We start from the raw sequence: 25,976 nt of genomic DNA, 5'->3' as shown, positions 1-25,976 counted from the left end.
TGGGAAGGTGATAGGGGTATTTGGGTCATTTAATTACAAGGCTAATATATTTCTTTGATACCGTCCATCCATTTTTTTTAATCTCAGCCGTCCGATTGATTGATAAAAGAGATGACATAAAACGATTCGATCAAATCAGGTGGACGGTCGAGATTAAATGAAAAACATGAGATGGACGGTCTACGTAGGGGGGTCGATATAATTTTCACACCCAATTCAGTCGTCTTCCTGTGTGTGACCTGTTCATCTTCTTGATTGCCATCGTCTCCGTATAAGGATCGAACAAGGAAGACCGTTGAAGCGGTGCATGCTCTCCGTCGCGGTTCGCTGGCCGTGCCCATCGCGAAGCCCGCGCACTCAGATTCCTCCCTCCATCTCCACCTCCACCGCGCCCTCCCGTTCCGCCTCCCCCGCCCCTATTTATACCCCCTTCTTCCCCCGCCACACCGCTCGCTTCCCCGGCCTCCTCTTGTGCAGCCCCCGCCGCCCCATCGGCCCCGCTTCTTCTCGCCCTCGAGGTAAAAGAAAGAACAAAGGCCCGTTGTTCTGTTTTCTCTTTAGTCATGATATGCCGCGAGGACAAATTGGAGGCTTTGGTTAACATTCTTCTCATTGATATGCGTGAGCGCATTAAATGGTATTTACAGATTGAGATAATTTTAGCATTTGGGTTGGAATTTTGTAGTTTGCTCTGATCAGGTCGTTGTGGTTGCAGTTAGATGTAGATTCTTATGCAGAATTGAGCTGCTATTCTAGGGCTACCTAATCCGTTATATTTGTTGGATTAAGTATGAGATGTTATTGTTTTGTCTTTTACTTTTTTTTCCAGCATTTCCAGATATGGATGATACAGATAAGAGGGATTCCGAGAAGAAGCTTCACACACGGTTGAGGTTATGGCAATTCCCAGACAAGTATATCCTTGAGCCCATTGATGGTTTTGCTGATTCATATTTATCAATCAGTCGTTCTGATGGATCAATCAACTTAGTAGGTATGTTCCTTATTTCTTTGTTCTGCTTATTCTCTTATTTATATTCCGGAAGATTGCTGAAATATTGTAGACATAAACTAAGGGCTTTCGCTTGAATAAGTTGTGAACCAACAATGCCGAAATCACCATGAGAAGCAATTATGGTTGATCCTTATATGATTTACATAACATTTCTCTTTACCATAATAGAAAATGAACAGTGGATAGCAGACAGATTAAAAACTGCTAAAGGATAAGAGATCGATCAGAAAGAGAGGATAATTGAAGTAAAATAGAAGAGAGGACTGGAAATTCACAGGCAGCCTTTTCAGATACAACCTAGAATCAGAACCCAAAGGCTGTCTGATTTTGCCCTTTGAGTAAACAATTGATTCAACACTTTGTTAGTTTAACTATTTAGGTGATGCCAATTATAGTTGCCATTCGAATAAAGGGCTAAACAGTTCCATCCTGAATAGCACAGAATGGGATATTTCATAACAGGCTTGAATGTATTAATTTGCGATTGGTACTCTCTACTTCATAACAGGCTTGAAGTAAAATAGAAGAGAGGACTGGAAATTCACAGGCAGCCTTTTCAGATACAACCTAGAATCAGAACCCAAAAGCTGTCTGATTTTGCCCTTTGAGTAAACAATTGATTCAACACTTTGTTAGTTTAACTATTTAGGTGATGCCAATTATAGTTGCCATTCGAATAAAGGGCTAAACAGTTCCGTCCTGAATAGCACAGAATGGGATATTTCATAACAGGCTCGAATGTATTAATTTGCGATTGGTACTCTCTACTTTCTAAGTAATTTAGTGTGTTATTGACTTCTTGTACCTGTTCCTTAGCTATTCAGGATGGAACACATAAAATGGCTTATGTAGGCATTTTGTTTACTAAATATTTATTTTTTGTGACAATATGTCAAGCTAGCTATTCCCATCTGAAGTGCAATTAGATCCCTTATTGTCTAAACTTATTGCAATTGAATCAATTGTTTAAGTCTTTTACCGTTTAGTCCTCTCTATTTGTATGGGTGTTGAATACTATCCTCTCTATTTGTCTGCCTATATAATTTCATTAGGACAAAATGATCATAAGAGGTAAGGTTTGCGTTATCGCCTGGTATCAAAAGGTACGAGCAGTATTTACTGGTCCCTCACTGGTATGCATACTAGGATGAATCAGACGGTATGTCTAGTACGGGGGCCATACTGTCTGGTACAGGGTGTATACTGCCCAGTGTACTAACACTTTCTTTTTATTTTTATTTTAGTAATTTTCATTCTTTTTCTGAAACTTAGTCCGTACTGGTGTACCAATACTTGGTATGGTGGTACAGTACTGATACATGAAATTGCGGACCTTGGTAAGAAATATCTATTAAAGATTGTTTTATATTGACTGTCTCCTATCAAGCTGTAACTTTCTACAAATCAGAATTGAAGTTGCTTTATTTTATTATATATCTTGAAGCAATTTTCTTTACTATTCTAGTTTACTTGTTCAATTGCTCTTGGGTATGAGTATTAAACGAGTTACTATGTTTAAGCTATTACACAAAAGGTTCATCTGGTTGTACTGTGAACAGGTGAGCTTCCGGAATGCAGCACTACACAATCTCCAAACATTCGTACCATTTTTGGTGTGATTGGAATTCTTAAGCTTTTAGTAGGTATGTGCATTGCCATCACTGGCAGTGACTATTTTCAATATGTTTTGTGTTTTCTTACTGTTATAATATTCTCTTTAATGTAGGTAGCTTGTCTAACCATTTCAGAACAATTGTAAACTTTAAATTTTAATGTTAGCTTCAGGAAGCCGTGCAATTAGTGTTTTTCGTTTTTGCTGTTGCATGGTAATGAGCATTGTTTTAACTTGGAAGCAAGTCAAGTGCCACAACGGTTTAAAATGTGCCTATGATTCCCAGGCTTTCTGTGTAGCATGTTTCACTTGGCCTTTTATGTGGCTCCAAATCCCTGAGTTTTGAGTAAATAATTGTTCCAAATAATTGCCTGTGATTTGCAAGACTTCTTTACTACATAAAGAATGTTTTACTCTCTATTCTGCAGTTGCATGGTAATGAGCATTGTTTTACTATCTATATAAAGCCGTGCAATTAGTGTTTTTAGTTTTTGCTGTCGTGTGGTAATGAGCATTGTTTTTAACGTGGAAGTAAGTCAAGTGCCGCAAAGGTCTAAAATGTGCCTATGATTGCAAGGCTTTTCTGTGTAGCATGTTTCACTTGGCCTTTTATGTGACTCCAAATACTTGAATTTTGAGTAAATAATTGTTCCAAGCAAAGTCTGCCGTACCGAAGTGTACCGCCCATATCGGGCGGTACGTATTGGTCCAACAGATTACCGGTACGCGGACCGCCCGGTACCGCTACAGTGCTACAATATGCCCTGATGTACTGCCCGGTACACCGGTACCGTACCGTACCGAGCCCGGGTCGAAACACCGGTATGGTATGGTACAGCAAACCTTGGTTCCAAGGACTGTTTCAGCATTAGGATCAACAATATGACTTGCATATAGCCTTGGTTCATGCTATCTGATAGATCATCCATATGACTTGCATCATCAACTCCTCTCTTTTTTGTGGCACTCACTATTTAACTTCAAATATGGATTATTTAGGCTTATGATTACCAAGTTTTATGCAAGGCTTGGTTTCGATAGTCATGCCAGCACTACCATATTCAGTAATTGTTAATGTCATCCAAAGGCAAATTAGGCTAGCAGAGTAGCTGTTGCCGAACACCAATAATTTTCCTGGTGGTTGTTTGACTGATTTGTGTCATGTCTTTTAGTTGGTGACTCATTGATAGGCATGTGGTTTGAAAAACCTGCCTCTATTCAGATTGTTTTTTGGACTTGCTACATTGACTTGCTAACTGATTATTGGCTATTGACGTGGAACACAGTTGTAACTAATCCAAATCATGCCCGTTACTTGAGCATCAGTTGCTCATTTTCCATTTTTTTAAATTTTGTTTTCAACACAAGCGGCTCATAAATCTTTGAAGGACATGATGACCATGTAACAAGAGGAGGTGATAAAATTCATGATTCTGTGGAGTGTGGAATTCCTCCCTTTTCATAGGAATTCTTTGGCTTATCATGTCCTTGCTGATTATATTCTCTTCATTCTGTTAAGAGTCAGTTTAGTGTTGATCACATGCTGCTTGCATATCTTTTTTTCTGCCTCATTCTGGCAGTTGTAAGTTTGGTCATATTCTGCTTGAAGGATTAACATAAATTAATTAGGATAACGTTTTATTTTGGATTTATTTTGATAATTTAAGTGCAGAAGTCAATTTTAATATATTTCTAGCTGCTAACCTATTTACTTACAATTGCATGCTGCAGGAGCATATCTGTTGGTTATAACAGAGCGTGAATGTGTTGGATCTTACTTAGGGCATCCTATTTACAAGGTCTCAGGCATGCAAATTCTCCCATGCAATCATTCTCTCAAGAGTTCCTCAGCTGAGCAGGTTGGAAAGCATTATTAGTTTCTTTGATTTATTTAGACTATATATATTAACTTATGCAGTCAGAATATATGTTGACAGAAAAAGATGGAAGCTCAGTTCTCTGAACTTCTAAATGCTGCAGAAGGGACTTCTGGTCTGTACTTCTCCTATGATGTTAATTTAACACTCTGGTGAGTTATTTTAATCTTGTCCTTTTCGAATTGTTCTTCCATTTAGGCTGATAAAAAAGGTCCACCGGCCATGTGGTTGTCATGTTAATTTCTTCTATCTTGTTTCTACTTAAGAGCTGGTGTTTAATGCACACTTATTAATTACTTGATAAATCAATCTCCTGATTAGATGTGTTTTATTATGGTATTTCTGGTGACATTGAAAATAGAACATGTAAAACTATCTCACTTTGTAATTGAGTATACATGAGTGACATCTCTTCTATATTGATTTGTGTTTAACCAGGTTCAGACTTCAGAGTTATCTTGATTTTTTAAAATTTAGTTCTCTTCTATTCGTTTTAGTTTTTCATGTACTTGAAGTGGGATTTTTTTGGAGTTGGAAGTAATAAGAAAATGGGAAGCTTATTGTATCTCTTCCTAGTTTCTTCTCGTTTTTTATGTAACAATGAGAAAGTGAAGAGGCAGTTATGAAGCTAGGCTGGCCTTCCAAAGTTGTCTTCGGTTTCTTGAACTCCTTATACTTAACCATAGGTTATGGTGGTCATTATTGCACTCCTCAAACCTAGGTCCTCACCATAAACGAAGGCACGACTTAGGGCTTTAGGTTCTTGCTAATGTTGGGTTTTGAAAGAATCAATGTACACAATCTTACTCCTAGTAATGGAGAAGTTGTTTCGTGACTAGAACATTGGTTATCTGGGTCAAAATAGAGCCATCTTTCTGTGGCACAAGGCTTGTCTTCTTGCCTTAATCCTACATAGCCTAACCAAATAAATTTTGCTCCAATCATGTGAGAAGAACCCAAGTTTGATTTGATATTTGGCCTCACAACCGTTGAAGAAGAAAATTTCTTGTCTCCATGTGCTTATGCATCAATTTTGTTTTGATTTTAACTAGATGGTAGTAAATGTTTGGATGGTCTTATTTGTTTAAACTTTAAAGTACGACAGCAAGTTAAGTTGCTAGACAAAAGAGATAGATTCTATGGTATAGAGGAGATTGAAGCTAAAGTTACATTTTGGAGTGCGGAGGATAATCAATGTTAATTGATGTGAGACACTATATGATATAGACACTATTCTCTATATTGACTATTTATCCAATATCATATTACTAAAGGGATAAACATGACCCCACATTTGTTTGCCTTTTCCTTGTATTATGCTTTTTTCTGTGGTCATTCACTTGTTTATTAGGATGGATGGGCTATTGATAGTCGAAACACATTGATTGCTAATAATAAACTTGTCTGTAGTAAGGAGATCTTCCGAGACAACTGTCCATTTTGCTATTGATAGTCGAAACACATTGATTGCTAATAATAAACTTGTCTGTAGTAAGGAGATCTTCCGAGACAACTGTCAATTTTCTTAAATGGTCTTTCGTATTTTGTGTTTCTCTTTCTTTGCTCATCATGTGAAAGTAAGAGTGAGGAGTCACTGGGTTATGAGCCAATTGTTGGTTGACCATTTCTGTTGGTTGCAAGTTTTTTAAAACAATACAAGACACTAAAAATAGTCAAGATTGAATCTTATTAATTAGTATACTGGTATTAGTCTTAACTAGAACTGGTATGAGCTGACTAGTATATTCAAGGTTTGTATTTTCGTTTATTGGTACTGTATTGGTCAGTGTTCGGACTGATGTCTTATCGGTCCATACCAGTGTATTAACACCTGATATTACCGGTACCTACCAAGTTAAAAAAAAACACTTAAAAAAAACCTTAGAAATAATAACTTAAAAGGACTGCAAAATAAAAAAGGAAATTGTCTGGTATAGAGCCTGTACCAACTTGAATCGAGCGGTACCAGCCCTCTACTAGGTAGCATTGACCTTGTATTGAGCATAGCAGGTGGTATCACCTGTTACAGATCCGTTGTGGGCATAAAGTCCAGATTACCTTGTTGGTGTACCGATAACCTCTTGGGTGGATAAATACTGTCTGTACTGAATTGTACCAGGCAATTTTGCAAATCTTGGTAAATCTATTATAGTAAATTTAACTTTCCAAAATCCTGCAATTTAACCAATGAAGCTACACATGATCTTGATATAATATCTCCTGATGCAAGTCATAATTTATGTTGCAGCTTACAGAGGTTACATGAGCTAGGAAATGAGTCAAAGCTGCTTCCTCTTTGGAGACAGGTTTGGATATTTGAATCCTGATAACAAGTTAATAACATTGCAATGTCAATGTTTTTAGATCATATAGTTTTACATTTAATTCATTCTTCAACCTTTAGTATATATTTTTCGATTTGGTTTAGTGCATAGTTGTTATTGCAGATTGATTTTCTTGCATTGGCAAAGATCATCTATAAGCTGTTTCCTATAAGAGTTGAATTGTACTAGAACTTTTCTATTTAACTTAATTAGCTTAAGGAATAATGAATGAGTTTGAAGTATATTTCGTCTTATGTTCTGATTGAGAATGGATGCTTGTTGGTTGGTTAATCTATTAAAGTCCTGTAAACGTATTCAAGGTTCACCAAACAATGATGTATAGTCTGACCGGTATGGGTGTTATATATCGGTTCAATAAGGGATCGATATGGGTGGTACATACCAGTCTATTGGTATGCCCCATTGTACCATGTGTCGGTATGTCGATACGTACTATACCGACAGTCGATTAGTACACTGGTATAGACCGTTAAGGCGAACCATAAACATATTTATCATATCCAGTGATTCTTTTTTGGTTTTTTTGTTTTTTGTTGTTCATATTGATTCAACAGGAATAAGCCTTTCCTTCTTCCCATTGAGAGGGACCTCTACATTCTCTCTTTGCCTAATCCTTTTTTCTCTTCTTTCCTTGTCTATTAGTCTTTTAGTTTCATCACCTTTTTTAGTTAGGCTATGTAGACTCTGCTTTCTTGTCCCAAATAGAATACTAGATCTTGACAGTGGTACACATATCAACAACCAAAGAAGCTTCTCTTAATATCTCCATTCTACCCAGACCGCAGGTCTACAAGCTATATATAGGCAAGATCTGAACTGATCTGTTCCATGATCTACAACATTTGTTTGTCATCCAGATCTGTGGAATTGGAAAGAACAACATTGAACTGCCAATCTTGCTTATTTCTGAAGCAAATAAGATAAGATATACATATCTGCTGCTAGGGACCATGGTGAATCATTTTCTTCATATATTGTCCCATTCTCTCATCAATTGTATCAGAATAGAACATGGAAGATGATGACGAATGCAGGCCATGACAAGCACCTTGATCACCATGAAAGACCATCAAAATAAAATAAAGAAACTTTCACGATTGATTTTTCTTCAACAATAACAAAAGTGACAATTTGGTGCAATTTCTCAAGTAGTTGATTATATAATTGCCTCAACAGTAGAAGCAACAAAGAATTGATGGAAATATCAGACGTGGAAGAAATGTAAGGAGTCATTGAATTAGAATTTGGCTTCCCTTTTTCTCGGAAAGACCTGATTGAAAAGTCCTAGGAAGACAAAGATAGATGTTCTTGAGTTTAGAGGCCAATTGAATTTCAGCAGTTTCCACGAATGGGTGTCAAACTGTGAATTTTTCATCAAGTGGTATGAACTGATGGAGCCCTGGAAGATTCAGTATGTCACTGCAAAACTGAGATTGTGAACTAAATCTGTGTCCTGCCTGCTATGGCAGTGTGTACCACTGATGTTGAACTGGGCCAGTAGACAGTAGACCATAAAATCCCATCCAAAATTTTTTTTTTTTTTTTTTTTTTAAGGTCCATGTTTGGCTTAAAGTCCACGGATTGCTATACCGCCCGAAATGGTACGGTTTGGGCGGTACATACTGGTCCGAGCATGGACCAATATGTGGACCACCCCGTTTCGGGTGGTCTACATTAGAATAATAAAAAAAATCAAAAAGTGGTGGGCCCCAATCCATTTCAGCGTTAAAAAATGCATATTAGGGCTCTTCTCGCATACGAAGCCGCGGCACTGCCTCTTCACCGCTATGATGTTGCAACAGTGCTGCCTCTTTGCTGCTGCAGCAACGCTACCTCTTCACTGATTCACCACTGCGATTCTGTAGCGGCATTGCCTATTCGTTGCTTCGCCACTGCCTCTTCGCCGCTTTGCCGTTGCGATGCTGCAGCGGCACCACCTCTTTGCCGCTATGATGTTACTGCTTCCCTTCTATGCTGTCGCTACTGTTGCTACTTCCCAAGTATCATTGCACTTCTTCTCTTCCTTTTCTTTCTTCTTCTTCCTTTCTCCTTTCTCCTCTGTTTGTCCATCGGACCTTCCTCTTCAACCTCTTTTTCTTCCTCGTCAAAACATCGGTATGTATCAGCATACCGTGTGTCGATACACTGGTACGAAGCTACACGTGCTGTGCCATCGGTCGACTAGCCAGCACATCGGCTCGGACTGGTAAGTCAAACCTTAGCTTAAACAGTCACATAATTGACCTGATTGACTTTTAAATCATGGGCTACTGCATCTTCATTGTGATCTTTTTTGTCCTCATGTGAGCAGAAGCAATGGATTAGGTGATAAATCCTTATGGTAACAGATTTATGTTTTATAATATCTGTCTAGTCTTCTGTATCTGTATTCTATGTTGCTTTCTAGGCTGACAATTACTTGTTCTAGTTAACTATCTATCATTAGAAACTTGATCCTATACAGTTCCTAGTTAGTGTTCTTTGTTGCAGAAGAGCAATGCTTTTATTTCTATCGCTTACCGAATTTGTCTTGCAGGCAGAACCTAGATTTCTTTGGAATAGCTACATGTTGGAAGCACTTACTGATAACAAAGTGAGATGTGATTCTCGAGTACTTCAATGGTTTACCAAAGTCCTTTCAGGAATCCTATGTTAATGTGTTGACAATTTTTCTGCAGCTGGATTCATACATTATACCTATCATTCAAGGATGTATCCTGATAAAGTTCTTTGCTTGGTCATCATTCCTTTAATTTTTACTGTATGCTTAAGGCAATCTTTTCAATATCCTTAACTGCTCATCAGGTTACCAAAATTTTCAAGCAGCTATTGGTCCAAAAGTTGTTAATGTTACTTTAATTGCACGTAGATGCACGAGGAGAACAGGTTTATGTTGTTTATCAAAAAGTGCCACTGTTAATGGTCCATAGAATGGGATTTTCATTTGAACTGTATCAATTTGATACTAAAACATGATAATCATATCACAGATCTATCTTTAACTTTTTCCAGTTTTTAGTACATTTATCTTGCAATAAAATGATGTGCTGTTGAAACTATTCTTTGTTTGAAGGTACTCGGATGTGGAGAAGAGGAGCTGATACTGAGGGATACGTTGCAAATTTTGTTGAAAGTGAACAGATATTGCAATCAAATGGTTTTACAGCATCCTTTGTTCAAGTAGGTTGAGGTTTCTTTTTGTCTGAGTTGCTCTATTGTGAAATTGATTTGGCCAGTTAAATTCAAGGAGAATATGCTTGAGTACAGATAGATCGCTTTTAGAGATGGCCTTGCACTTCTCCCAGCATGCATTATAGCTTATCTGAATTTGAATTGTTCAACAATATCTTAAATTGTCTTGTGCTTTAATTTCTCTGTAAATCACAATGCAGAAGATGTGGATGCATATTTGTTTGTCTTTTGTAATTGTCCATTTGACTTTCTGCAATTTGTTATTGATGGTCTAAATGCATGTTCATAGAGTGCTTAGATTTTCAATTTAAAGCAAGAGAAACAATCCACTATATACAAGGGAATTTCTCTTCCTAATGTAAGATAGGGTTTTGGATCATTCATGGTTTATTGGCCAAGAATCTTCCAAAAATAAGTCTTTTTGATTTGTGCCTAATCAATTGGCAGAATTCTTCATGGTGAGCATCTTGATTTTAACTATCTGTTTACTGCATATGTCTAGTATGTCTTTCTTTTTTGTTTGTTCTTTATCCTATATCTTTTGATAATCTTTTATCCTTTTTAAGATATGTATATTAAGTTGCATTTTGAAAGAACATTTAATTAAATTAAGTGCTTGTAGGTTCGTGGGTCTATGCCATTTCTGTGGGAGCAGATTGTTGACTTGACATATAAACCTAACTTTGAGATTGTTAGGCCTGAGGAGGCGGTAAGAACTGATATTTTCATTTTTCAGTTTGTTTTGCATTTGGTGCTCTTAGATAATGTTATCATGTTATGCTGCTTCTAGAGTGCAGGCTGCACTAACTTCCTTATTTCTTTTTGTTTGACAGTCTCGTGTAGCCGAACGTCATTTCTTGGATCTGAGTAAAAAATATGGTTCAGTCTTAGCCGTTGACCTTGTCAATAAGGTAATTCCTACAACAACATAGTTATCCTATAATATTATCGTTAATAAATCTTATATTATAAATCTGCAAATGTAGTTTAAACATAGGAAATTTTATCATGTGCACTTAAACAGTTTGCTTTTGTGGTTAAATATAACATTATGACCTTCCTTTCTCTTAAAAGGTTTTTGTTATTATAGTAGTTTATTTTCAGGTTGAGCAAAATTTTCTTGATAGTGTTGCTTATGAAGTTTTAAATAATGGTCAGTCCGATATATATTGATTGGTCAGACCAACCTGATACTGGTATTGAAATGTGTTACTCGATAGGTGCATATTTGTTCATTTTATATTATCTTATCAAATAAAATTAGATCGTATGAGTCAGTATATTATCCAGTATACAGGTCTCACATTTGTAGGATGCAGTACCAAAATCGGTATCAGACCATCCTTGTTTTCTTATATCCTTCATTATAGCAGCTATATTTGGATCACATGTATCTAGCTTAGTGGTCACCAAAATCCTCTTAGAAAAAAAATTGATTGTATAATGTTGAAGTATTGAGGAGTTTTGATGAATTGAACTAAAAAGATAATGCAGCTAAAGGAACCAAGAAAATACTTGATTGGTTATGTGGTTGGCTTCCATCTTTTGTGGTATTGAATTGGTCAAGGGTTAGATTTCTGGTGGGATTGATCCAAGTCTCTCTGATCTCTGACAATGATAAGCTAATGTTTCCCTGGAACACTTGGATCGCGACAAGTAAATGTTAATCACAAACAAAGGCAGTGATAAGCATTTATGATGTAGTAAATAAAGTATTCTAAGCTAACACAAACACAGGTTGGATTTACATGATTAGTTATGGTAACAAACTTAAATGTTCAAATATAGAAGGTAAAGTTTTGGGTTGTGTGTGTCGTTTGTCTGTAGAAGATTAATGGCGTTCTTTGCTGAGCATTTAGAGACAACATAAGGAAATTGGAAGTTTCCATTTTAGGATCTAAATGGGAGTTTAAATTAGATTTTATTTTTAATCTTGTAATTGGCATTACTGCTTTAATTTATAGTCCATGCATGCTAAGATATGATGGGTTTGTGACAGTGCTTGTTTAACAGTCAGTTTTGTGGATGTAATTGACTACAGAATTCCTTTTAGCATATATCTTCATTATATGTATTTTCTGAAATCTGAGTACTGTATAAATTTTGTCAATTCTTTCTTATTTTTGCACAATAATCAGCATGGAAGTGAGGGACGTCTGAGTGAAAGATTTGCAAAAGCAATGCAGACCATTCAAAATGATGATATTAGGTAATATGGCATGCATAGGAAAACAATATTTTTGTATTATTTCTTTAGCTCAAATCTACTTCCTGTTCTAGGTATGTACATTTTGACTTCCATCAAATCTGTGGCCATATACATTTTGAGCGCCTCTCTCTCCTTTATAATCAAATCGAGGACTACCTGAATAAGCATGGGTATGCAGTTTGCCTTGCTATCTTCGATTGATACATTAGTTAATCTATCGAGCTTGGTTTATTTGACGTTTGTATAGATGAATCAACTTTGAATTTTTACATTTACTATGAACATGTGTATGAGATGTCTTTCTTTATAAACATACAGTAGCTAAATTATACGAATATCAATTTATCAACACCTGCACTGTTAGTTAACATTTGACAGGATTATCATTTTATCAATTTATATGGCTATAAATTATATGTGGCTTGATAGGATTCACAGTCAGGCTGTATCCTGCAAATTGCTTAAGCATACTTACACTGTGAGTTGAAGGTGAATCATCTTTTCTTTTCTTGTACTTTGTAACATAGTTGATTATTAAAGTCATTCTTTTAAAACTACTATAGTTATGAACTATTTGTAATTGCTTAAAATTGACTATTTTGAATAAATTAATAGTCACAGTTATTTCTTGCAACATAGCATAAGAAGTCTTTATTATAATTTTAGTATCAAAATTGCAGCCATGGACCGATATGCACCCTCAGTATGAAATTGCAGTTCTTGCATGAAGAATTTTGAAACTAATGGACCTAGTGTCATTGTGAGCTTGATGAGTAAGTATGACAGGTTTTGTTCTCACGGTTAGGCTTGTGGTTTAGATTAATGTAAGTCAAAATCAGCCATATAACTAGCTTCAATCCCATGATATATAGGCAAATCAATCTATTTAAATATTAATTATCCATCCTATCGTGAAAATTCTAGAAAGAAATAAGCTAACGAGTCATGTAGTGGAACTTTGAATTGAAGGTAGAATAAAATTTGAAACAAGAATTTCTGACAATCAGTTTTGTTTTATGCATGGATTATTAACCTTTAATGCCTTTTGTCTATTGAGGCCATGGTATGCAGTACCGAATGGTACTGCCTGGTATGGGTGGTACATACCAGTCCGATGGCATACCGGTACGCGGATCGTCCGGTACCGCTATAGTGCTACAGTATTACACTGTAGCAGTGCTTAAACTTAAGTATGGCGTATAATGCTTAAACTTAAGTTTGGCAACAGAATTAGTTATATGACATAATTAGAAACACCATATAATAAATTTGGGAGGCAGCAAGTCTATATGCCAAATTATTTTTCTCTGCTTCAACTTCAAACCTTTCTACCGTAAGACCATTACACTTTTTCTTATATTATGGTATTCGTGGTACCATGCGGCACTACTTTTTGCCTTCCAAATTTTTTCTTTCACATTTATGATCTATTTTTTCTTACAAAGGAAAAAATATGAGAAAGGCGAGAATTACTATGATCTATTTTTCACATTTATGGTAATCGTGGTACCATGCAGCACTACTATGGTGCTCACTTCAAGTGTACTTTTGGTAATATCTGAATGGTTAACGTTATTATTTATTGGTTTTTTAGATACTTTCTGTTGAATGAGAAAGGCGAGAAAGTTGCAGGTCAGACAGGAGTTGTGAGAACAAATTGTATTGACTGCTTAGATCGAACAAATGTTACACAGGTGAATGCTAATATTCTAGTTAGATTATTCTAATTGTATTATGGGCTCACGTGAGACCATTTTATTAGGCTGGATTTGTAAAAAAGCAAAAGAATTGGTGTAAAGTCATCTCACTCATCTGTTGCTTCTGAATTTTTGTTGATATGGTGACAAAGTTTATAGTCAATTATTGGAATGATGAATGTGTTTTAGCTTTTGTCTTTGTAGTTAATCCATCTAAAGTCCATGCTTCTTTTACTTTGATAATAAATAATCTGTTGGAATTTATTTATCAGAAAATTAGTTGGCAATGAAACCCTAGTAACATCTATCAGTGGAACTTGAAAAAAAAAACATCTATCGGTAGAAATGTCAAAAACTGAATTTCATTTGTATGAAGAGTTGAAGACATTAAGTGATATCAGTAAATAAATTTGAATTAGAAAATAACTTTTCAATCTGTGTACAGTAGTCCAACTTCTATGTTGTATTAAATATTTAACTCTTCAATTATTAAGATCTATCTCTCATTTGTTCTTTTTCTGTAGGCAATAAGTATTTTTCTTGTTTCTTGAAAATGAAAATCTTTGTCATTTGCTTCTTTGTGGTGCATACTTTAATGTTAGTTTGCAAATATGTGCTGTGTATGACACACTTTGACTTGCCCTGCTCTATCCATGTTCCCAAATTTTCCAGTTATTTTCTGTGTTTGGCAAGTAATTTTTAATTTAAATTGATCTATAAAGGGCTTGAATCACTGTTATTAGACATACTTTTCATATATATCTATCTTGTGGTCCCCAGAGCATGATTGGGAGAAAGATGCTGGAAAGCCAACTTAAGCGAATTGGATTTTTTGGTTCTGATGACCTAATTACTGCATATCCATTTTTTGATGCAAACTTCAAAATTTGTGAGTATATATTTTGCATTTTCATTGCGATCCACCTTTTGCAATTATATGATATCCTTACCATCAGGGTTAATCTTGTGACTTTCCTTGTTTCAGTGTGGGCTAATCATGGAGATGAAATTAGCATACAGTATTCTGGAACTCCAGCACTGAAAGGAGATTTTGTTAGGTAACTCCTATGAATAGTAGTCTATCTTTTTCAACCTTTCTATGAACACAGGTATTTAGAAAAATGTTTGGAGATTTTTTGAAGTAGTTCTGAATGATTCTGCCTTGTGCATCATTCTTAATCATCAGCAGCATTGCAAGAATTAGCACACTGTATGCCACATATGTGCGAACCCACTTTGGAATATCATTTGCTGCATCCTTTTAATTATGGGCATATATTCATAGACATTACAAGATTTCCGTGCATATTGTGCTGGGTAATTTGCAGGCATGTATGACTCAATTTATGTCTCCCTCGGAATGGCTCGATAACTTTTTTGGTGAATTTTCAGGAGAAATGAAGTATCTATATAGAGTCAACATATGTACTTTCTATCTTGTAATTAATTTTTCTAAAGTTGTACCAAAGCTCATCATCCTGGCTCAGCATGTTAGTGACACTAAGAACACGAAGGGAGAGAAGGAAAACATTTTTAAGAAACAAGAAAATGGAAAATTATTTGAAGAACTAAATGATAGTTGTGATTTGTGAACATACCTGAAAATGAAGGGTTTTGTTGTGATGCCATATTTATCAGAGAAGCTAAGAATGATGCCCTGCTTTGGCACTGCATCAGATTCTGGGCCATATTACCTGAAGTCATGGTCATTCTAGTCTCTTGCTGATGAAATCTTTGATGCTGTTGCTTTTCACAAGGACTGTTTTATGGCACAGAGGAGTGTCGAGACCGTTATGGACTTCTGGCTGAGTATATAACTTGCCTTGCTGGTTGGCATATCCCCTTTAAGCCGATATTGGCCTAAATTTATTCTATCATACATTAATATTGCGTGGCTTGGTCCATTACATTCACATAGGCATTAAAATCCTTTATTTGTTATGATAAAGAGCCCTGTAAAGGTGTCAAAACAGTTACAAGCACTGACATTTTGGTGCTTAAAACCCTGATCACAAGACAGCCGATAGTGAAAACTTCAATTCTATTTTTACAACTTGCAATTTAGTTGTGAGGCATCTTATTCACTCTAAATCTTATAGTTTAGACATGATCTATAACTATTAAAATGCGTTCTCAAGTTCTACTATGTTCTGAAGTTTTCCTATGCACAAGAGAAAATAAATGAACAGTGTTTATAGAATTTATGTGCCAAGATGTGTGTAGACTGAAGACACTTCTGATTGAGATTTAAAATTTTTATGTGATTCTTGACTAACTGAGCTGAACGTAATTTGGATGCTTGTTAGTCACAATTAATTATATAAGGTGTCTTATGGATGGTAATGGATTTCTTTTCTACCATGTTTGTCGGTTGGGGAACACTGTCTGAAGTACATTAACTTTGGTATTAGATGCTGCCTCAAAAAGCTTGTCTTAACTGAATTATTTGAATTAACAATTGTTGAAGATAGTCTTTTAAGGTTGGATGCCATTATTCAACTTCTCTACCTTCTTGATGATATTGGTATCTGAACTCTGAAGCATATCTTTTTTCATCTATCTTTAGTCTTCCGAATGACATGTTATCATGTTTCTTGTGTCTATCTATTATCTGTTTATTTTTTCCCTTAAATAAATTAGGTCTAAAGTAGATTTATGAACCAATAAGATACACTTTTTTCCTCAGTTATTTTGGGTGTAACCTTAATGGTATATTCTTTTCTTAACTTCTTAATGTTATCTCGTTTTCCAGGCATGGAAAACGAACAGTGCAGGGAATTCTGAAAGATGGATGGAATGCTCTAGCTCGTTATTACTTGAACAACTTCATTGATGGAACAAAACAGGTTTTTGGCTGATTGTAATTTAATTTTTTTAGTCTGTATGGTGTCTAGAAGTTTAAATTAATGACCTATCTTGAACATCCTTTGATTGAAACCCTCTAGTTCCATATTCAAAATTTCCTAAGAGTTATGTAGCACATACCTGCAAAGTAGTTCCCATGTGTGAGAAACATTGATGTTTAAGTCTTTAAGATTTTGCTTGCTAGTAATTATCATATATTAACATTGGTATGGGTCTACCATATGGAACAATGGGATATAAAAGAAGGTGAGTTTACAGGCAAAGGATCTTCAGAAAGGCATATGGTGATTCAAAGAATACATATGAACATAGCCAATCTATTGAAGGATGATGGTCCTCTACTTGATTTACTTGAGTGATTATGCTTGTACCAACCAATATACCTGGAGTGTCCATGTAAGCCATGATCTTTGACACTTAAGTGGTTCTACATTACAGTTACCAATATCAGATAATAATGGAGAGAGCTGTCGGAAGGGCAGAGTGGTTTCAGGAAGAGGATTAGGAAAAAGATTGTTACTATGGTGAACATGAGAAATGAAATCCTTTCTTCAAGTTTAAGTTTTCTTGTTTATAATTGTAGCTAGAAGTTGATCCCTGTCATGGATAGGATCAAAACCGAAGGGAAAAAATTAACCCTTAAGGCCAATCTATAATTGGACACTTCACAAGTAGAGTGGATTTACCCCAACTGATGAATACACACAATTACATGCATATCACTTGCCCCATAATGGAATGATCTCTCAAAAACTTGAAACTTGGTTTTTCTTCAGAAGAAGTGCAAAATTAACTTCATGTCCCTCGCTAGAGATCACCTTTTATAAATGTCACTATCCGGCAACATTGATATTAAATTCTCAATTATTTAGGGGTAATGCGATGAGTCACTAATTTTTAAGGATGTATCTGTTCATTCCAATCTTTTACAAGGACACAAGGAAACTAACCTATTAAATATGTGGACATAAAAGATTATGCCAAATCCTTCAGAAAATTCTTGACAAGGGACATTGATATTGATTTTGCACTGTCAAGGATAAATTCGATCTTTTTGCACTTCTACAGGGACACAGGTTTTAATTAAACTGTTAAATATGTGAGACCAAAAGGTTTTTTGTTCGTATCTATCTTTTTGTCTTTATCCTGTAAAATATGGGGCTATTATTAAGTCAATTCTTTATACATTTTTATGGTAAAACAGATAATATATGACCAATGGCAGTTATAGATAGACATCAGGTTTATGAGACCGTCCTTGCATAATAGTTGCAGCTAACCCATCTTTTCCATTTTTGAAGCAAACATTAAGCAAAAACCTATCCTACTCATTTCATCAAGAAATTGAATGAGTAGAAAGTGAAATAGGAAAAAGGTAAAAGTCATTCATTGTATATCATTCCATGTCTTTGAACCAAGAACAAGTGTCAAAATTCAGAGTCTTTTTCAGGGCATTACACCAACGGTCCAACCTCCCCATTTTTTATGCATGGTGGTAGTAGGTTCTATGCTGAATGCTCCACTGCAGTGACTGTTAGCAAGAGTAATGAAATTGGGCCATGACCTTTAAACTTTTGTTAATGTCCCTGTCATGTTTTAGTCAACTGAATTTGGTTTTGGTTCAGTGTCGATCATTTGTGACTTTGTGGGATAGATTTTGAATCGTAAAGGGCATTTGATCTTTTTCCCATGACAGTAAGGCACAACAAATTAGCGTGGTCCAGCAATTCATAGGAGCAGTATGTAGACAAGCATTAGCTGGCATGCATGATATTGTAACCCTTGGTTTTACATGATGGCATGTAATGCATTTTTCATATCACTGAATGTTTTATATACTATATTTTAATTAGATATCTTTTTCTGTCTCTTCAATGAGAGGACTGGATTATTCTCCATTGACAGGAATTTGGTTAACTTTCGGGATTGTTTACATATTTTTGTGACAATGGAATTACTTACATACCGAGAAACTTTCTTTAGTTTGTAGAATATGTTCTATGGTGGTCTTCACTCTAGGTTTTATTTCTTTCAACATTTTTCATTAGACATAATACTTACTTTACTTTCTCTTGTTTTGTGGCTTACAAGGATGCAATTGATTTGCTACAAGGGCATTATATTGTCTCTCTTAGTCGAGATATGAGTTCTCCAGCTAAAGCTGGAGCCTTGGAGACATATGCGGTAGGTTTATGCTAGTCAATGTTGATCGGTAGTTTCTGGGGCTTTAAAATAAATTCTGAGTTACTTTTCTTAATCTGTTAAATTGTTTGTTTGCACCTTAACACACACACACACACACACACATATATAAAAGAATTCATTATGCCTTTTCTTCAGTATATATTGAAGTTATTGAAGTTGAATTTTTGAAGACATTGAATGAATATACATTTGTTCTTTGTTGAATTGACCTTCAAATGTGAATGTATGCTAACAGAACATGACAAAAGATCTCTATGTGCAATCTGAATTTGGAAGAAGTAGTTTTAGTTCTATCATCTCATAAATGACCCTTGTATCTAGATGGGATAGTGCTATTCTAGAACAGGAAAAGAAATGATTAAGATGCACTGAATTGCTGAACTCACCCTTACATGTATTTAAAAAGAGAACTTTACATATTGTGTATGGACTGTATTCAACCTTTTTGCTCATTACTGACTTACATTTTCCTGCATAGTAAATTAGAAAATAGAAACATCAGTAAATTGCTGAAATACTTGCAGCACTTATAAAAATTGTTAAAATAATCAAGATTGAAGAGATCTTAGCAAGTGTATCTATCTATATTCACTGTTAAATTAACAAAAAAAAAGATTGTTCTTTGGGCACCCTTTAATTGTTTTCTTGTGGGTTCAGTCGGGTTTGGGTATCCTTTCTTTTTCTTTTTGTTAGGCACGGATGATAGGGGGTTGAGTTTTTTCAGGTATTAAGGTTTAGGTGACCTACTCTTTAATTTGGTTTGGAATGGGTTTTGATAGGAAATTAGGTACCCTAGTTGGTTTCAAGTTCAGGAAATCAGATATCTATTTGGGTTTGGATGAACTTTTGTGGGTACCTGACCTGCTGTTCTCTCGCTCTATCACAACTGGACCTGGATTAGCATATGATCACAAGCGGAAAAGAAAGCATTAAATTGAAATATCTCTTTCCAAATTTCCAATTACTATCTTTGTTTCTAGTCATTACTTATGCAATGGTGATTGGCAGCCCATCTTTTCTTCACCTCCTGTGGTTGCATGCAAGAACCCATGGGAATCTGACATAGGGATTAGTGTGCCTGAAGTAGTATCCATTCTTGAAATGTTCTTTATAAGGTTATTGATTTTAGATATTTTGCATCAGGTTGCTGCAGGTGGTGGAGTCAGTGTTTCTCCATGCATATGACTTATACTTTATCTTGCATGTCAATTGGTTCTCTAATTTTTTTTTTGTTTCATTTTTCAGTCTTTTCGACTGGCATTAACAATGGTCTTGAGTGGGCTTATGTTTGCATTGATGTCTCTTAGACAAGGTAAGATGCATGCGATTTTAATTAATTGGTACTTCCAGTAGAGTTAACCATTTAGTAGTTGATCAGTACTTATAACAATGATGAAGACTTTAATGGTATATTCTTTTCCCAATCTATTGCTTTAATGTTATTTTCTTTATCTCAAGTATTAAAAATATTCATCATGTTTCTGGAGCAAAATATTATAAATAACTACTCATGGTGCTTATTTTAAGCTACTTACAGTATTGTCTGATAATGTTTAGTAAAATCATGTCAATTTCGTGAGAATTAAGTTTACCCTGAAATCATGTCATTTCAGGGTAAACTTAATTCTTTTAGATAGTTATCCTTGGTTTTATTCAATGTTTTAGTATCTCTTCTTTTTTCTTTGTACTTTTAAGAAGCAGTTGATTGGCAAACAATTGGTTTAGGAGAACATAAGGATAAGGATCATAACTTCGTCTTTTGTATTCTTTATCTAATCATTTTGTATTCTTTATCTAATCATTCTGAACCATTGCAGGATAAACTTAATTCTTTTAGATAGTTATGCAACAAATTGCAATGTGGCAGTGCCTAAAGGTGACCTTGTAGAGTTATTAGTATTAGTCTATATTTATACACCTCAAACCATAAAATTCACTGAATGCTGTTCTTTAAGTGGCTCCCTCACCTCTGAAAAATTGGTGACGTCAAGGTGAACAACCTTGTCCAAAACAAGAATCAAGGATAACCACTATAAATTCAATCCTTCGTGTACCCATTGATAGTTCCTTATCATTTGGATGCAATACTAACCAGCCAATAAGGATAAAAGGTTTTCCCCTTTTGCTAAAATTATTTCATCAAGATAAATAATTAGACTGGATGTACAACTCTAAATTAAAATAGTATCTATTTATGTATGCTATTCTTTTTCACCAGATTACCAGGATGGGGTTTCACATTTTGATGCAGGCATCTAGACATGGTTCTATCTTAGCTAGGTCAATGATTGCTTATGCATCAATCTATGTTGGTTGGCACATGTGGTTGCACATTGGACAATGCACTTAGAACTTTATTAATGTCACGATCCAACTTGACAGGTTAACTAATCTATCAACATCGTTGAGCCTAAACCACCGATCGAAATGCTTAAGTTGAATTTAATAATAGTACACTCATCAGACCTTTACAAGTTAATCTTAGTTTTGTGCACTTCTGATATGGGATTAATCGGGATGTTACAAACTCTCCTACTTAAGAGTTTGACGTCCTCGTCAAAGCCCAACATAGCCCAGATCAAACCTTAGCATGATACATATGAGGTGTAGCCCAGTAGTGACTCCATGTCGTGACGAGTCATCTGACTCCATCCACGAGAAGTCTTTTCTTACTCGAGTCCGCTCACCATATCTCAATTCTAGGTTGATTCGGATAACAAATGTCACGATCTGATTTGATCAAATAGTTGGCCTGTCAACTTCGTTGAGCTCAAATCATTAATCAAAATGCTTAAGATTAAATTGATTTTAGTACACTCATCAGATCCTTATAAGTCAATTTTAATATTGTCAACTTCTAATGTAGGACTAAACGGGATGTTACAAATATTACTTATTTATATAAATGGATCTATCACTAAAAATGGTACTATCAATAGTTATGGAGTTAAATGAAATTCTTATTTAATCTTAGGGATAATAATAGGCTTGTCAAACCTTGTTGAAACTATCGTCAATGGAGTTACAACCAATCTGAAGGTTTAACTAACCATCAATCACTCCATTCTGTGCATGGTTTTATACAAACGGTGGGACAAATTTGTTTTTGAAAATTAAATAATCTTTGGCCTATGTAGATATAAAAATTGTGATGAAGTTGAATTCCTTCACAATTGTGAATACATTTAATTAAATGTAGCCATCTGAAAAGGAAACCATGTGAATTACTTGATAGCATCTTTGCTAATTAATTTTTGCCCTAATGGTGGATTCTTGCTTGTATGCCTCATTGTAGCATTTTAACTTGACACTGTGCCTTGTGGTTGCAATGTTTGGGAAATGATAGGTACTTGTTCTCTTGCAATTTTCATTAGCTTTGACCAAATTCTAGTGGAGTTTCATGATCAGTGGACATGATATTGGTTATATATATATATCTTCCGTGGAGACATGACCAAATCCTCAAACCATCTGACGCTGCGTATCTTCTTTTGCAGCTCCAAATGATGGACGCCACTTATTACTAGCGCTTGTTTGGGCGGGCCTGAGTCTGGGCATAGCAGTGTTGGTGCGAGCCAAGGGTCGGTTGTTCACCAACAGGCCTCGCCTTTTCAGATCAAGGCATTGATAGGGATTATTTCTGGGCGAGACTCGACTTATTTCATTGTACCACAGTGTTTCATTCTTATGGATCGAACAGCGATTATTATCCTCCTTTCCATCGAGTGGGATTTTATTTGGTTTGCTTGAAATCTTGAAACACTGATGTAAGTGCCAACCCCGTGTTTGCCTTTGCGAATTTTGCATGACAATAAAATCATCATCCGTGTTGTGTTTTGCAGATTCTGTAAAATCCATTCAACTTTGTTTCAAATTCTTTTACTTGAGAAATAATTAGAAAATAAATTTGATTCAACCAATCTCGCAACGAAGTGGCTGGTTTTCTCTGGACTGTTGCTTTGTATATGTACATGTTATGACATCATAACATGTGATATCATAAATAATCTTATACATAGGCGAAATCGATCTCCAAATCTGGAATTTGAAGCGGATCAATGCCAACGGGAGGGAGGGAGTGAAGGAAGGAAGGAGATATAGAGAGAGCATTCCAGCCTCCTATCCTTCGCTTTTCCTCTCTACTGGCCTAACGCCGTCTCGCCGCCGACTCGTCGTCGCTCCTCCTCCGCCTTCGGGCTGCCAACCATGACTTGGCTCGTTTGCTTTTGAGAGAGAGAGAGAGAGAGAGTACGAGGAACATCTGGTAAACTTACCGGCAGCCAGTCTGGCATCAAAATATCCCTATACAGAATATTTGGGTTGAGATTGTTATGACCCTCGGTGAGCGGAATCAATGGAGGAAACAATAGATATGGAACACATCCGGTTAACTTACCGCATGCCAGCCTGATGCCAAAACGCCCCAAAAAAAAAATTTTTGGCCTCCTATCCTCCGTTTCGCGCTATGTTGCCCTCACCGATGGTGAGCGGAATCGATAGGATACAAGGAGCATCCTGTGTATTTACCGCATGAAGCCGGATGTGCAAAAAGATATATTTGAGCCCATCTTATCATCACCTGGTTAGCGTGACCGGCAGGTAGACGGACCTTTGGGTATGCTTACCCCATGTTCCCGATGTCAAAACAGCCCAAGAAAATATTTCATATTGTTAAATCCTTTGGTCTTCCGTCATCTTATTTTCACTGGTAGTGAGCGGATTCGGCAGAAGAAACACTAGACCATCCGGTCAAATTACCGCGAGCCACTCGAACGACGAAGGGTCCAAAAAAAAATATTTGTCCTAAAAATCCTTCGTTGTTCAGTTATCTTATTCTCACGGACGGTGAGCGGAACAGAGGAAAGACGATAGGATACGGACCATCGCCCCCTGAACGCCGCCGCCCCACCCACCCTCGCCTCCATCCTCTTCCTCTCCCATGGCGCTACTTCTCATCGACTACTCCGTCTCCGTCTTCTTGCGCCACTCGCCGCTCCCTTCTCCTCCAGGCTTTCCTCTTCCACCTCCATTGCACCCATATCGGCGACAGCGCCCGCCCATTCGCCTCCGTCCTCCCTGCCAATGGCATCGTCGAGAGCGGAGGAGGATAGTGACGGCGGCGCCGCCACATCCCAATCGCCACAGGGGTGGCTGATGCACATGACACTTCAATAGCAAAGTTTGACATACAATAAATCCTATGAACCATGAAAAGAATCCCTCTTCCATGCATGGAAGATGGAAAGGTTATGTTGGTACCATTTCCAGTACATCAATTCAACCGTGTTCATCAATCACACTTCGATGAGAAGATTTAGCTCAGTTGTCCTCAGGCAAGTGAGAGACAGTAGTTCTATGGTTGCTTGATAGATGAGGCACACGTGCATTGTCCACCCCTGACTTCGTCCTTCCCACAACAGACTGCATCATCCTCCACACTTTCTCATGTTACCGTCTTCTCTGTATCCATCCATAGTTACACCTTTTGCATGAGTTCGCAGCAGTTCGTCTGCCTCAAGAAACAGCAACTTAAATCAGCTCAATAAGATCCAGGAGTTCTCCAGCCTTGCTAAAGAGTTTCCACCACCATTCCTATACCGCCTTGCCTTCGAAGACTCATCCTTTTACAGGTAATTCATATCTGAAACCCTAAACCACACCGAGTCATGGATGACGATAACTCTTATTTCCTTTCAGCTTACTACGACTTCACATCATGGATTAAAATACATGCAAACCACCCAAGCTTGATGGAACTATACATCTAAGTAGAAGTAATAGCTAGGATGCCTTTCGATGCTTATTCTGCGAACAATGTGGAGGAGATTGGTTGGCTAATCTTCGTCTTCAAACATGGCTGCATCGATGTGCTTCTATCATTGACACCCAACCGTGGAATAGTTTGGCCTCCGATTGGGGAGCACACCAACATCTCCTCCCATGATGGCGACGCTGCACCATCTTTAATATCAGCAGTATTTGATGCCCCCACGTATTCCCCACTGAGTCACGCGTGTGAATATTATACGCATGATGTAGGTCAACGACATGGATAACATCCAACTCGGAGTCCACGTAAACGAGAAGATATAGTCGAAGGCAAATACGTACGTCTGAATCATTTCTTCGGAGGGGAGAAGATAATGATCGGAACTGATAACAGTATAAAGTCAGGCTTCGATGGGCGGCTTCCACAAATAAAGACTTGTGGTGAGATAGTTGTATGACAGAGATCGCATGGATAAACAAAACCATTTTTTAGAGTGTGAGTGTAAGGAAAAGATAAACAAAAATCATGCAAGCATAGGGAACTTTGATTTGAAGTGACTGAAATGTGATCATCAAACATCTGGCAATCAAATGTTTCCAGGGTGATTAGCATTAAGAAAATAGAACATGTCTCGTCTAATGACAGTATCATATAGTTTGAGAATTGGTCCATGGATATAAGTGCTGAGAGAAGTTCTCATTCCTTCAATAGGAGCAGCTGTAAACATTTACAGGTCAAGCTGTATGATCTGCATCAGCTTTCTCGAGTTGGATTTTAAATGGATTGGTATGTGAGTATGGACTCAGACCACTACTAGTTATTTAGCTTCTACCAATAGCAGTTGCTTAACATGCTCTACTGAAATCAAAGAAGTCAGATTGTTTAACCTCAAATGCAAGTTGGCATTCAGGTCAATGATCAAAGGAGCATTCCCATTCCCACTATTGTGCATGAAGATAGCTCCAGTGTCCTCGAAATCTTATTCCTTGGTTTTAGTATCAGATGGTATTGTTTTCTGGCCCCTTCTGTTTACCATCAACTTGTAGTTAAACCATACATTTCAGCTGAGACAGCACAAAGTAATCAGAAGAAAGGCAGTGTTCCTCACATTATTAGCTCACACATACATAAATTATCTGCAGCTGTCAGAAGGTGCTCATCCGATGCATGAAGAACAGCAGAGCCAAAC

The 25,976-nt window shown here is 36.6% G+C and overlaps 1 protein-coding gene across 1 annotated transcript; it reads left to right on the top strand.

Moving 5' to 3' along the window:
• Positions 1-223: 223 nt before the first annotated feature.
• Positions 224-22,858, top strand: LOC103972126 (phosphoinositide phosphatase SAC6). Its single transcript, XM_065175159.1, has 21 exons — positions 224-518; positions 830-994; positions 2,575-2,658; positions 4,359-4,486; positions 4,565-4,656; positions 6,753-6,810; positions 9,386-9,442; positions 9,528-9,561; positions 9,655-9,735; positions 9,923-10,029; positions 10,664-10,750; positions 10,875-10,952; positions 12,180-12,250; positions 12,322-12,420; positions 13,845-13,944; positions 14,728-14,836; positions 14,933-15,005; positions 16,700-16,793; positions 18,904-18,996; positions 20,263-20,329; positions 22,515-22,858. Exons 1-21 carry the CDS (start codon positions 308-310, stop codon positions 22,643-22,645), a joined length of 2,019 nt encoding a protein of 672 aa, XP_065031231.1. The 5' UTR covers positions 224-307; the 3' UTR covers positions 22,646-22,858.
• Positions 22,859-25,976: the final 3,118 nt, after the last annotated feature.

The sequence above is a fragment of the Musa acuminata genome, chromosome BXJ3-11 (genome assembly GCF_036884655.1).
Source record: "Musa acuminata AAA Group cultivar baxijiao chromosome BXJ3-11, Cavendish_Baxijiao_AAA, whole genome shotgun sequence".
In the NCBI taxonomy this organism is placed as follows: domain Eukaryota; kingdom Viridiplantae; phylum Streptophyta; class Magnoliopsida; order Zingiberales; family Musaceae; genus Musa; species Musa acuminata.
This window is presented reverse-complemented; position numbering and strand designations above follow the sequence as displayed.